The sequence below is a fragment of the Triticum urartu genome, chromosome 2A (genome assembly GCF_056163025.1).
Source record: "Triticum urartu cultivar PI428250 chromosome 2A, HENAU_Tu73, whole genome shotgun sequence".
Lineage (NCBI taxonomy): Eukaryota > Viridiplantae > Streptophyta > Magnoliopsida > Poales > Poaceae > Triticum > Triticum urartu.
Window position 1 is genome coordinate 97,714,167 of NC_141874.1, and position 13,516 is coordinate 97,727,682.

Genomic DNA, 13,516 nt, shown 5'->3' on the forward strand with positions numbered 1-13,516 from the left:
GGCGAACCTTACCCAGCTTCAGGGCTCTCCGAGGAGATAACACCCCTACTGCTGCTCTGCGGGGTCTCCGCATGATCACTATGGTCACGTGTTTACACGGTTGCTCCTTGAGCTGTATCTGGAGGTAGGAGAGGGCAAGGCCAGCTCCCTCCTTCTATCTGGTATGGTGTAGAACTACAGGGATCCAACCCTTTGCATGGGTGCCCTGGGGGGTTTATATAGGCCTACCCCCTAGGGGTACAATGGTAAGGTGACTGGGCACGGGCCCAGCCGTCGGTGTCTCCGACCTCCGACTTCTCTGTCGACTGCTGGGGCCCGCCGACTGGTGGGCCCCATTGACTGGTCTGGTACGGAGCCGACAGGCCACGTTCGCCGCGGGCGGGTCTTGCCGGCTGCTGATTACTGTAGCCGTGCTCCTGATGACGCAGGCTTGGTCATGGGGTCGTGGCAACAGCCCCGCCGCCTTGCGGGCGATCACTGTGACCACTCCCCATCTCTTCTTGATTAATGGCGCGTGGGCCCCGGGGGAGGGCTCGGCCGACTCCCCCGGGCCGACTCCCATTGGGTCCGACTGGCGATTCTCCCGCCGTCTCCCGAGGTCTCGCTGACTGGTGGGTCCTGCTGCCTCCGGGCCATACAGACAAGCCGTCGTGGGCGCAGGACCGAGTACAGTGGTGCTGATGTCAGGGTCGGCTGGGCAACAGTGCCACGCCGCAGGGAGATCTTCCCAAGTACGACGCGCTGTAGCCATGCCTGCCCTTGGTAAGGGGCGGGGAGTGGGCTTCATTGTAGCCACGCCCCTGCCCCATCCCCCTTGATGAGGTCACGGTTTGTTGGAGTCACCGGCCGACTCCCCAAAGCCGGCTTCTCTGGAAGTCGTCCCTGGGACTCGGCCATGAGCGGGCAGTCGGCCGCCTTGCCGTAGACTCCCCAGGAGGCGGCTCTTCGCCCTGTGTTCTTGAAGGGCGCAGCCTGCCCCGATGTCTTGAAAGGTCATGGGGCTCGGGTTGGCCTACGCGTGGCCCATTACTCCGACACACATACTTGTGGCACTGCCGCCTTGGTCACATAGGTGTCAAACGCATGAAGAAACTCCATGCAGATGGACTTTTGGAGTCTCTTGATTACGAATCATTTGACACGTGCGAACCATGCCTCATGGGTAAAATTTCCAAGACTCCGTTCTCAGGAACAATGGAGCGAGCAACCAACTTATTGGAAATCATACATACTGATGTGTGCGGTCCAATGAGTGTTGAGGCTCGCGGTGGCTATCGTTATGTTCTCACCCTCACTGATGACTTGAGTAGATATGGGTATATCTACTTAATGAAACACAAGTCTGAGACCTTTGAAAAGTTCAAGGAATTTCAGAGTGAGGTTGAGAATCAACGTGATAGGAAAATCAAGTTCTTGCGATCAGATCGTGGGGGAGAATACTTGAGTCACAAATTTGGCACACACTTAAGGAAATGTGGAATAGTTTCACAACTCACGCCGCCTGGAACACCTCAGCGTAATGGTGTGTCCGAACATCGTAATCGCACTCTATTGGATATGGTGCGATCTATGATGTCTCTTACCGATCTACCGCTGTCATTTTGGGGCTATGCTTTAGAGACTGCCGCATTCACTTTAAATAGGGCTCCGTCGAAATTCATTGAGACGACACCGTATGAATTATGGTTTGGGAAGAAACCTAAGCTGTCGTTTCTAAAATTTTGGGGATGCGATGCTTATGTGAAGAAACTTCAACCTGAAAAGCTCGAACCCAAATCGGAAAAATGCATCTTCATAGGATACCCTAAAGAAACTATTGGGTATACATTCTACCTCAGATCCGAAGGCAAGATCTTTGTTGCCAAGAATGGATCCTTTCTAGAGAAAGAGTTTCTCTCGAAAGAAGTAAGTGGGAGGAAAGTAGAACTTGATGAAGTATTGCCTCTTGAACCGGAGAGTGGCGCAGCTCAAGAAAATGTTCCCGAGGTTCCTGCACCGACTAGAGAGGAAGTTAATGATGATGATCATGAAACTTCAGATCAAGTTGCTACTGAACTTCGTAGGTCCACAAGGACACGTTCCGCAACAGAGTGGTATGGCAACCCTATCTTGGAAATCATGTTGTTAGACAACGGTGAACCTTCGAACTATGAGGAAGCGATGGCGAGCCCAGATTCCGACAAATGGCTAGAAGCCATGAAATCCGAGATAGGATCCATGTATGAGAATGAAGTATGGACTTTGACTGACTTGCCCGATGATCGGCGAGCCATAGAAAATAAATGGATCTTTAAAAAGAAGACAGACGCAGATGGTAATGTGACCATCTACAAGGCTCGACTCGTCGCTAAGGGTTATCGACAAGTTCAAGGGGTTGACTATGATGAGACTTTCTCACTCGTAGCGAAGCTGAAGTCCGCCCGAATCATGTTAGCAACTGCCGCATTCTATGATTATGAGATATGGCAAATGGACGTCAAAACGGCATTCCTTAACGGCTTTCTTAAGGAAGAATTGTATATGATGCAGCCGGAAGGTTTTGTCGATCCTAAGAATGCTAACAAGGTGTGCAAGCTCCAACGCTCAATATATGGGCTGGTGCAAGCATCTCGGAGTTGGAACATTCAATTTGATGAGATGATCAAAGCGTTTGGGTTTACACAGACTTATGGAGAAGCCTGTGTTTACAAGAAAGAGAGTGGGAGCTCCGTAGCATTTCTCATATTATATGTGGATGACATACTGTTGATGGGAAATGATATAGAATTCTTGGAAAGCATAAAGGCCTACTTGAACAAGTGTTTTTCAATGAAGGACCTTGGAGAAGCTGCTTATATATTAGGCATCAAAATCTATAGAGATAGATCAAGATGCCTCATTGGTCTTTCACAAAGTACGTACCTTGACAAGATATTGAAGAAGTTCAATATGGATCAGTCCAAGAAGGGGTTCTTGCCTGTATTGCAAGGTATGCAATTGAGCACGGCTCAATGCCCGACCACGGCAGAAGATAGAGAAAAGATGAGTGTCTTCCCCTATGCCTCGGACATAGGGTCTATTATGTATGCCATGCTGTGTACCAGACCTGATGTAAACCTTGCTGTAAGTTTGGTAGGAAGGTACCAAAGTAATCCCGACATGGAACACTGGACAGCGGTCAAGAATATCCTGAAGTACCTGAAGAGGACTAAGGATATGTTTCTCGTTTATGGAGGTGACGAAGAGCTCGTCGTAAAGGGTTACGTCGATGCTAGCTTCAACACAGATCTGGATGACTCTAAGTCATAAACCGGATACGTGTATATTTTGAATGGTGGGGCAATAAGCTGGTGCAGTTGCAAGCAAAGCGTTGTGGCGGGATCTACATGTGAAGCAGAGTACATGGCAACCTCGGAGGCAGCACAAGAAGCAATCTGGGTGAAGGAGTTCATTACTGACCTAGGAGTCATTCCCAATGCGTCGGGCCCGATGACTCTCTTCTATGACAACACTGGAGCTATTGCCCTTGCCAAGGAGCCCATGTTTCACAGGAAGACCAGGCATATCAAGCGTCGCTTCAACTCCATTCATGAAAGTGTTCAAAATGGAGACATAGAGATTTGTAAAGTACATACGGACCTGAATGTGGCAGATCCGTTGACTAAACCTCTCCCTAGAGCAAAACATGATCAACACCAGAACTCTATGGGTGTTCAATTCATCACAATGTAACTAGATTATTGACTCTAGTGCAAGTGGGAGACTGTTGGAAATATGCCCTAGAGGCAATAATAAAATGGTTATTATTATATTTCCTTGTTCATGATAATTGTCTATTGTTCATGCTATAATTGTGTTATCCGGAAATCGTAATACATGTGTGAATACATAGACCACAACACGTCCCTAGTGAGCCTCTAGTTGACTAGCTCGTTGATCAAAAGATAGTCATGGTTTCCTGACTATGGACATTAGATGTCATTGATAACGGGATCACATCATTAGGAGAATGATGTGATGGACAAGACCCAATCCTAAGCATAGCTCAAAGATCATGTAGTTCGTTTGCTAGAGCTTTTCCGAATGTCAAGTATCATTTCCTTAGACCATGAGATTGTGCAACTCCCGGATACCGTAGGAGTGCTTTGGGTGTGCCAAACATCACAACGTAACTGGGTGACTATAAAGGTGCACTACGGGTATCTCCGAAAGTGTCTGTTGGGTTGGCACGAATCGAGACTGGGATTTGTCACTCCGTATGACGGAGAGGTATCTCTGGGCCCACTCGGTAATGCATCATCATAATGAGCTCAATGTGACCAAGTGGTTGATCACGTGATCATGCATTACGGTATGAGTAAAGTGACTTGCCGGTAACGAGATTGAACGCGGTATTGGGATACCGACGATCGAGTCCCGGGCGAGTAATGTACCGATTGACAAAGGGAATTGTATACGGGATTGATTGAATCCTCGACATCGTGGTTCATTCGATGAGATCATCGTGGAACATGTGGGAGCCAACATGGGTATCCAGATCCCGCTGTTGGTTATTGACCGGAGAGTCGTCTCGGTCATGTCTACGTGTCTCCCGAACCCGTAGGGTCTACACACTTAAGGTTCGATGACGCTAGGGTTGTAGAGATATTAGTATGCGGTAACACAAAAGTGGTTCGGAGTCCCGGATGAGATCTCGGACGTCACGAGGAGTTCCGGAATGGTCCGAAGGTGAAGAATTATATATAGGAAGTCCAGTTTCGGCCATCGGGAAAGTTTCGGGGGTCACCGGTATTGTACCGGGACCACCGGAAGGGTCCCGGGGGTCCATCGGGTGGGGCCACCTATCCCGGAGGGCCCCATGGGCTAAAGTGGGGAAGGGAACCAGCCCCTGGTGGGTTGGTGCGCCCCCTTGGGCCTCCCCCTGCGCCTAGGGTTGGAAACCCTAGGGGTGGGGGGCGCCCCACTTGGCTTGGGGGGCAAGCCACCCCCCTTGGTCGCCCCCCCTTGAGATCCAATCTCTAGGGCCGGTGCCCCCCCTAGGGGCCCTATATATAGTGGGGGGGAGGGAGGGCAGCCGCACCAAGTCCCTGACCCCTCCCTCTCCCCTCGTAACACCTCTCTCTCTCTCGTTGGAGCTTGGTGAAGCCCTCCCGAGATCACCGCTGCTTCCACCACCACGCCGTCGTGCTGCTGGATCTCCATCAACCTCTCCTTCCCCTTGCTGGATCAAGAAGGAGGATACGTCTTCCCAACCGTACGTGTGTTGAACACGGAGGTGCCGTCCGTTCGGCGCTAGGTCATCGGTGATTTGGATCACGACGAGTACGACTCCATCAACCCCATTCTCTTGAATGCTTCCGCTCGCGATGTACAAGGGTATGTAGATGCACTCCTTTCCTCTCGTTGCTAGAAGACTCCATAGATTGATCTTGGTGATGCGTAGAAAATTTTAAAATTCTGCTACATTACCCTACAAATCTAAGGACACCTAAAAGCCAAAGCTTGGGGATGCCCCGGAAGGCATCCCCTCTTTCGTCTACTTCTATCGGTAACTTTACTTGGAGTTATATTTTTATTTACCACATGATATGTGTTTTGCTTGGAGCGTCTTGTATGATTTGAGTCTTTGCTTGTTAATTTACCACAATCATCCTTGCTGTACACACCTTTTGAGAGAGCCATACATGATTTGGAATTTGTTAGAATACTCTATGCGCTTCGCTTATATCTTTTGAGTTATATAATTTTGCTCTAGTGCTTCACTTATATCTTTTAGAGAACGGTGGTGGATTTGTTTTATAGAAACTATTGATCTCTCATGCTTCACTTAGATTATTTTGAGAGTCTTGATAGCATGGTAATTTGATTAAAATCCTAATATGCTTGGTATGCAAGATTAATAATAAAACTCTCTTATGAGTGTGTTGAATACTATGAGAAGTTTGATACTTGATAATTGTTTTGAGATATGGAGATGGTGATATTAAAGTTATGCTAGTTGAGTAGTTGTGAATTTAAGAAATACTTGTGTTGAAGTTTGTGATTCCCGTAGCATGACGTATGGTGAACCGTTATGTGATGAAGTCGGAGCATGATTTATTTATTGATTGTCTTCCTTATGAGTGGCGGTCAGGGACGAGCGATGGTCTTTTCCTACCAATATATCCCCCTAGGAGCATGCGCGTAATACTTTGCTTTGATAACTTGTAGATTTTTGCAATAAGTATATGAGTTCTGTATGACTAATGTTGAGTCCATGGATTATATGCACTCTCACCCTTCCACCTTTGCTAGCCTCTCTAATACCATGCATCTTTCGCCGATATCATACACCCACCATATACATTCCTCAAAACAGCCACCATACCTACCTATTATGGCATTTCCATAGCCATTCCGAGATATATTGCCATGCAACTTTCCACCGTTCCGTTTATGACACACTCCATCATTGTCATATTGCTTAGCATGATCATGTAGTTGACATAGTATTTGTGGCAAAGCCACCATTCGTAATTCTTTCATACTTATCACTCATGCATCATTGCATATCCCGGTACACCGCCGGAGGCATTCACATAGAGTCATATTTTGTTATAAGTATCGAGTTGTAATTGTTGAGTTGTAAGAAAAATAAAAGTGTGATGATCATCATTATTAGAGCATTGTCCCAGTGAGGAAAGGATGATGGAGACTATGATTCCCCCACAAGTCGGGATGAGACTCCGGACAAAAAATTAAAAAAAAAGAGAAAGAAAAGAGGCCATAAAAAAGAGAAAAAGGCCCAAATAAAAAAATGAGAAAAAAAGAGAGAAGGGACAATGTTACTATCCTTTTATCACACTTGTGCTTCAAAATAGCACCATGATCTTCATAGTAGGGAGTCTCTCATGTTATCACTTCCATATACTAGTGGGAATTTTTCATTATAGAACTTGGCTTGTATATTCCAATCATGGGCTTCCTCAAATTGCCCTAGGTCTTCATGAGCAAGAAAGTTGGATGCACACCCACTTAGTTTCTTTTTAAGCTTTCATATACTTATAGCTCTAGTGCATCTGTTGCATGGCAATCTCTACTCACTCACATTGATATCTAGTGATGGGCATCTCCATAGCCCGTTGATACGCCTAGTTGATGTGAGACTATCTTCTCCTTTTTGTCTTCTCCACAACCACCACTCTATTCCACCTATAGTGCTATATCCATGGCTCACGCTCATGTATTGCGTGAAGATTGAAAAGGTTTTGAGAATGTCAAAAGTATGAAACAATTGCTTGGCTTGTCATCGGGGTTATGCATGATTTAAATATTTTGTGTGGTGAAGATAGAGCATAGCCAGACTATATGATTTTGTAGGGATAACTTCCTTTAGCCATGTTATTTTGAGAGGACATAATTGCTTTGTTAGTATGCTTGAAGTATTATCATTTTTATGTCAATATGAACTTTTGTCTTGAATCTTTCGGATCTGAATATTCATACCACAATTAAGAAGAATTACATTAAAATTATGCCAAGTAGCACTCCGCATCAAAAATTCTGTTTTTATCACTTACCTACTCGAGGATGAGCAGGAATTAAGTTTGGGGATGCTTGATACGTCTCCAACGTATCTATAAGTTTTGATTGCTCCATGCTATATTATCTACTATTTTGGACATTGTTGGGCTTTATTATCCATTTTTATATTATTTTTGGGACTAACCTATTAACCGGAGGCCCAGCCCAGAATTGTTGTTTTTTGCCTGTTTTAGGGTTTCGAAGAAAGGAATATCAAACGGAGTCCAAACGGAATGAAACCTTCGGGAACGTGATTTTCTCATCGAATACAACTCCGGAGACTTGGACCCTATGTCAAGCCACGTAACAGGAGGCCACGAGGTAGGGGGCGCGCCTACCCCCCTCCACCCTCGCGGGCCCCCTGTTGCTCCACCAACGTACTTCTTCCTCCTATATATACCCACGTACCCCCAAACGATCAGATACGGAGCCAAAAACCTAATTCCACCGCCGCAACTTTCTGTATCCACGAGATCCCATCTTGGGGCCTGTTCCGGAGCTCCGCCGGAGGGGGCATCGATCATGGAGGGCTTCTACATCAACACCATAGCCCCTCTGATGAAGTGTGAGTAGTTTACCTCAGACTTACGGGTCCATAGTTAGTAGCTAGATGGCTTCTTCTCTCGTTTTGGATCTCAATACAATGTTCTCCCCCTCTCTTGTGGAGATCTATTCGATGTAATCTTCTTTTTGCGGTGTGTTTGTTGAGACCGATGAATTGTGGGTTTATGATTAAGTCTATCTATGCATAATATTTGAATCTTTTCTGAATTCTTTTATGTATGATTGGTTATCTTTGCAAGTCTCTTCGAATTATCAGTTTGGTTTGGCCTACTAGATTGATCTTTCTTGCAATGGGAGAAGTGCTTAGCTTTGGGTTCAATCTTGCGGTGTCCTTTCCCGGTGGCAGTAAGGGCAGCAAGGCACGTATTGTATTTTTGCCATCGAGGATAACAAGATGGGGTTTTCTTCATATTGCATGAGTCTATCCCTCTACATCATGTCATCTTGCTTAAGGCGTTACTCTGTTTTTAACTTAATACTCTAGATGCATGCTGGATAGCGGTCGATGAGTGGAGTAATAGTAGTAGATGCATGCAGGAGTCGATCTACTTGTCTCGAACGTGATGCCTATATACATGATCATACCTAGATATTCTCATAACTATACTCAATTCTGTCAATTGCTCAACAGTAATTTGTTCATCCACCGTAGAATACTTATGCTCTCGAGAGAAGCCACTAGTGAAACATATGGCCCCCGGGTCTATCTTTATCATATCAATCTCCTACTACTTTGTTATTTACTTTGCTTTTATTTTACTTTGCATCTTTATCATAAAAATATCAAAAAAATTATCTTATCTTATCATATCTATCAGATCTCACTCTCGTAAGTGTCCCTATAGGGATTGACAACCCCTATTTGCGTTGGTTGCGAGGATTTATTTGTTTTGTGTAGGTGCAAGGGGCTCGCGCGTAACCTCCTACTGGAATGATACCTTGGTTCTCAAAAACTAAGGGAAATACTTACGCTACTTTGCTGCATCATCCCTTCCTTTTCAGGGAAAACCAACGCAGTGCTAAAAGAGGTAGCATTAGCCACCATATTTGCTTAGTGCTTGCTGCAGCTCCACCTCATTACCCTATCCTACCCATAAGCGTAAATAGTCTTGATCTCGCGGGTGTGAGATTGTTGAGTCCTCGTGGCTCACGGATACTTCCAAACAGTTGCAGGTGCCAATGATACCAGTGCATGTGACACAACCGAGCTCAAGTGGGAGCTCGATGAAGATCTTGATTGTTGTTATGCGTCTCTTCCGGTTGATCAGTAGTGGTGCCCAGTTGGGACGATCGGGGATCTAGCATTTGGGGTTGTCTTCTTTTATTTTGGTTCCGTAGTCGGACCTTGATTGTATTTTGGATGATATATGTTTAACTTGTTATTTGTGTGAAGTGGCGATTGTAAGCCAACTCTTTATCCCATTCTTATCCAGTACATGGGATTGTGTGAAGATTACCCCACTTGCAACTAAACCACCATGCAATTATGCTTTAAGTCGTGCCTCGACACATGGGAGATATAGCCGCATTGTGGGTGTAACAGCACCCCTACGCCGGCGACGAGAGGCCAGAGGACCGTCGTATCCCCCGTCTCTCCAGCCAGGCTCCCCACATGGCACACCTGCGTGCCGCTCCACCACGATGTCCCACTCTAGATCAGCATCCACCCTCAACCCAAGAGGCTCGCCGAAGGAGCCAACGCCCGCTCCGCACCAAAGGACGTCGACCTCACCACAACCCACGCCGCTGCAGCCCTCGTCGGCCATGGCACAGCCGAAGCCTCCACGGCCTTCACGCCACACACCGCCACCGTCTCCTGCCACCACGCCGCCAACTTCGCCGCACCGCTTCGACCGACGCACGCGCGGCGCTCCAGCAAGATGGCCAAGCGAGAGGGCAGGAAGTCCCTGCCGCCGCCGGCACCGATCAAGCTTCCCCCGGCCGCGCCCCTTGGCGGCGGCGAGGGAGAGGAGGTGGGTAAGGGATGGTTCTCGCCTGGGCTCGATCGCCATTCTCACCGCATGGTCTCTGTGAAAGCACAGGAACACTGCTATGTTCGACGGCCTCCAATCCTCCTCAACACATCTGTTGTCCGCAATCAAGGATGAAGCGCGCTACTGGGTTGTCGCCGACGCGGAAGGGCTTAGCATGATTATTCGTGTAACCTAAACTTTAGTGTTTGGGGGCTGAGCATCCCCCTTCTTCTGCTCAAACCAGACCAAACCACGCCTCTCTGTGTATGTAGCGTGGGTGTATACTCTTGTATTTTCTCTCTTTTCTCTATCAATGAAAAGATACACAATCTTGCATATTCCAGGAAAAATTAGTACACCCCTCTCCCCCCGCCATAAATTCATATTTCAAACACACTTTCAATACACGAATATAGCCCTTGCATATGCAAGTGCGAGGGCTACTTTGCTAGTTCAGTTGGCAACATAGTTTATTATTCAATGATAACAAACAGAAAAGCAGGAGTGATGTGAGACGTACGATCACACACTTGAGTGGTTCTTGGGAACAAGCATCAGTTTCTCCTTCCGTCGGACGCTTAGGCGAAACACTTCGGTCATGTCAATACCCTTCTTGCCCATGTCGGGCGACAGCTCCCAGTCATGACAGTACACAAGGTTTGCCAGCATGAGCCCGATGGTCGCCAGCCCGAAGTTGATACCAGGGCAGATCCTCCTACCAGCTCCAAACGGCAAAAACTGAAAGTCATTCCCCCTCAAGTCCACCGCCGAGGCACTACCACCCTCTATGAACCTTTCCGGTAGGAACTCTTCTGGCTTCTCCCACCACTCAGAGTCTCTGTTGATAGCCCATGTGTTCACCATGACCCATGTTCCAGAAGGGACCGTGTATCCAGCGACGTCGACTTGGCTCGCTACCATGGAAAGATGAGGGATGAGGAGCGGTAGCGGCGGGTGCAGCCTAAGCGTTTCCTTCACCACGGCCTTCAAATATGTCATGTTGGCTAAGTTCTCTTCCTCGACCATATCTTGCCCCTTCGGTGTGTTGTTTCTCACCTCGGCTTGTAGCTTAGTCATGACCCGAGGGTTGCACATGATCTCAGCCATAGCTACCTCCAAGGCGAAGGACGATGTGTCCGTGCCCGCAGCAAACATGTCCTGCATACGTGCATTTGTTGTCATCAACAATTAATAGGGTCCTACCGAGATTCTAGATATTGCAGCCGATGATTGTAAAGACTTAGTGATTGAGTAATACAAGTATTTCTCCTCGAAAAAATAAATTAATAGTGGTAGTAAGTCATGACTAGTCATTGTGCACTTTTTTAGTAAATGATTATTTTTTGTTGAGAGCTCCTCAAATGTTATTTATGGATGAACTTTTGCAACAAGCTAAAACATTTTATCATGTTTGATGTCGCTAAAAAATCAGAATTATTGGATTCCATTTGATTTTGTTTTTTTGAGAAAATGTTTCACCCGGGTCTAGCCACACCTATCCATATTCTTGTACATATTTGATACTCCCTCCGTTTGGAATTACTTGTCGCAGAAATGGATGTATCTAGACGTATTTTAGTTCTAGATACATCCATTTCTGAGACAAGTAATTCCGAACGGAGGGAGTAGTTATTAAGGGTCAGTGTAAATTAAGTCATTTTAGACTTTTTGTGTCCAAATCAATTCTAAAAAATGCAACTTCTGCTTAGGAAAAAGTGCAAGCACTAAACTGACATTACACATAGGAAAATCTCAAACGGCTTAGATTAGAAAAAACGGTGTGGTTAACTAGTTACTGAAGCAGTACTACACTCACCATTAAGATGGCCTTGATTTGCTCTCTGGTGATACCATCATAGTCTTTCTGCTGCCGAACCGATAGAAGTACATCAACGAAGTCACTCCCTTCTTCCTGTGTGGCATCGTGCCTGCCATGTGGTGGCAACAATGATAGTTTCTCGTGGTCTTGTATTATCTTTTCGAGCAGATCGTCCCATCTTCTGTTCACATTCTTGGCCTTGTTGCAAACATTAGATCTAGTGAGCCATGCTAACCTTGGGAAGCAGTTTTCCAGGTTGAAACTTGCAAAGAGAGCTGAGTTCGCCTCGATCAGCTCTCTGAATATCTTGTTCCGGCCTTCTTTCATGATGAACTTCCCGGACAAGGCGCGGCACACCATGTCATTCACAAAGGTGTTCATCATCTCACCCATGTCGATCACCGTGCTCGCAGCCGCCGACTCCCGTATCACGGCCATTACCAGGCTCACCTTTACAATATATATACATCAGTCAATAACCTTATGCCAAGAAAGAAAGGTGATAGTGATCGGGAATGATGCAAAAAATATAAAAACTTTCAATAAAGAAGGATGAAACCCTTGACCTCCAGATCATTTTGATACACACAACCATTCTGTTTGACTATTAAGTAAAATTGTAGAACAAAGGCAACTATAGCCGAACCGCCAGGAAGGAATGATGTAATGAGAAAGGTGTGCGGACCTCTTGCTGACGGGCGAGGCGGTACGATTGGATCTTCTTAACGCTGAGCAGATGCGTGGCGACGAGCTTCCTCGCCAGCCGCCAGTGCTCGCCGTAGGGGGCGAAGACGACGTCCATCGGCCCATATAGGAGCTCGTGGGCGACCATGGATGTTGGCCGCGACGCGAACAGGTGATCATGCGTCCGCATGATCGCCCTGGCGGCGCGTGGGGACGACACAACGAGGTGCCGGACGGCGCCGCGACGGAGGAGCATGAAGCCGTCGTCCGAGCCGTGCTTCTTGGCGAGGTTGCATAGTGAGACGTGATCTCGGCCCAGGTGCAAGTGGCCTATCACAGGGAGGCCTGGAGGGGAAGGAGGGAGACGCTTTCTATTGGCCTGCTGCTTGCTACTACTTGTTGTGGCGAAGCGCAGTAGCAGTAGTAGCAATAGAAGTAGCACTGCTTGTAGAGGCGTCTCATGCATGAGGTGGTGTACTGCAACCAAGTGATGCGCCATGGCCTCTGATGTCGACAAATGTAAGAGCTGCGTAGATATGATATATATAGCACATATACTTGGTATTTTACTATCTTCTTCGCAATTGCAATGATTGTCAAGTCATCTAAAGAAGCAACAATTAGTAGAGGGTCCATACGCTCATCCGATAGTAAATTCAGAAATCCTGTCAAAACATATATATTCAGAAACAATTGAACAAGCAGCTGACAAGTTAACCACTCCACCGAAGTAAACAAACAATTTTAACATGTGCCTACAAATGTTTCAAAACAAATCGTGCTCAAAGACCTATAACCTAGTATTATCTACCATATAAGTGAGCTCGAGTCAGCGGACATGCTATGGACCATGTGGCAATAACAACCTTGAGCACTGCAGGAAAGCTAAATGTGTTGGAGTTGGTCACCTGTCAAAAGCTAAATGATGGAGATC

The 13,516-nt window shown here is 46.6% G+C and overlaps 1 protein-coding gene across 1 annotated transcript; it reads right to left on the minus strand.

Moving 5' to 3' along the window:
- Positions 1-10,428: 10,428 nt before the first annotated feature.
- LOC125541133 (indole-2-monooxygenase) lies at positions 10,429-13,090 on the minus strand. Its single transcript, XM_048704607.2, has 3 exons — positions 12,584-13,090; positions 11,896-12,348; positions 10,429-11,237 (listed from the first exon to the last, which is right to left on the minus strand). Exons 1-3 carry the CDS (start codon positions 13,079-13,081, stop codon positions 10,602-10,604), a joined length of 1,587 nt encoding a protein of 528 aa, XP_048560564.1. The 5' UTR covers positions 13,082-13,090; the 3' UTR covers positions 10,429-10,601.
- Between the last annotated feature and the right edge of the window lie 426 nt (positions 13,091-13,516).

Excerpts from the sequence above, each read along its gene's own strand:
- LOC125541133 (XM_048704607.2), bottom strand. The coding sequence starts at position 13,081 with ATGGCGCATCACTTGGTTGCAGTACACCACCTCATGCATGAGACGCCT. Across the intron at positions 12,349-12,583 it reads GCCTCGCCCGTCAGCAAGAG|GTGAGCCTGGTAATGGCCGT; the intron begins GTCCGCACACCT and ends TATATTGTAAAG. Across the intron at positions 11,238-11,895 it reads AAATCAAGGCCATCTTAATG|GACATGTTTGCTGCGGGCAC; the intron begins GTGAGTGTAGTA and ends GCACGTATGCAG.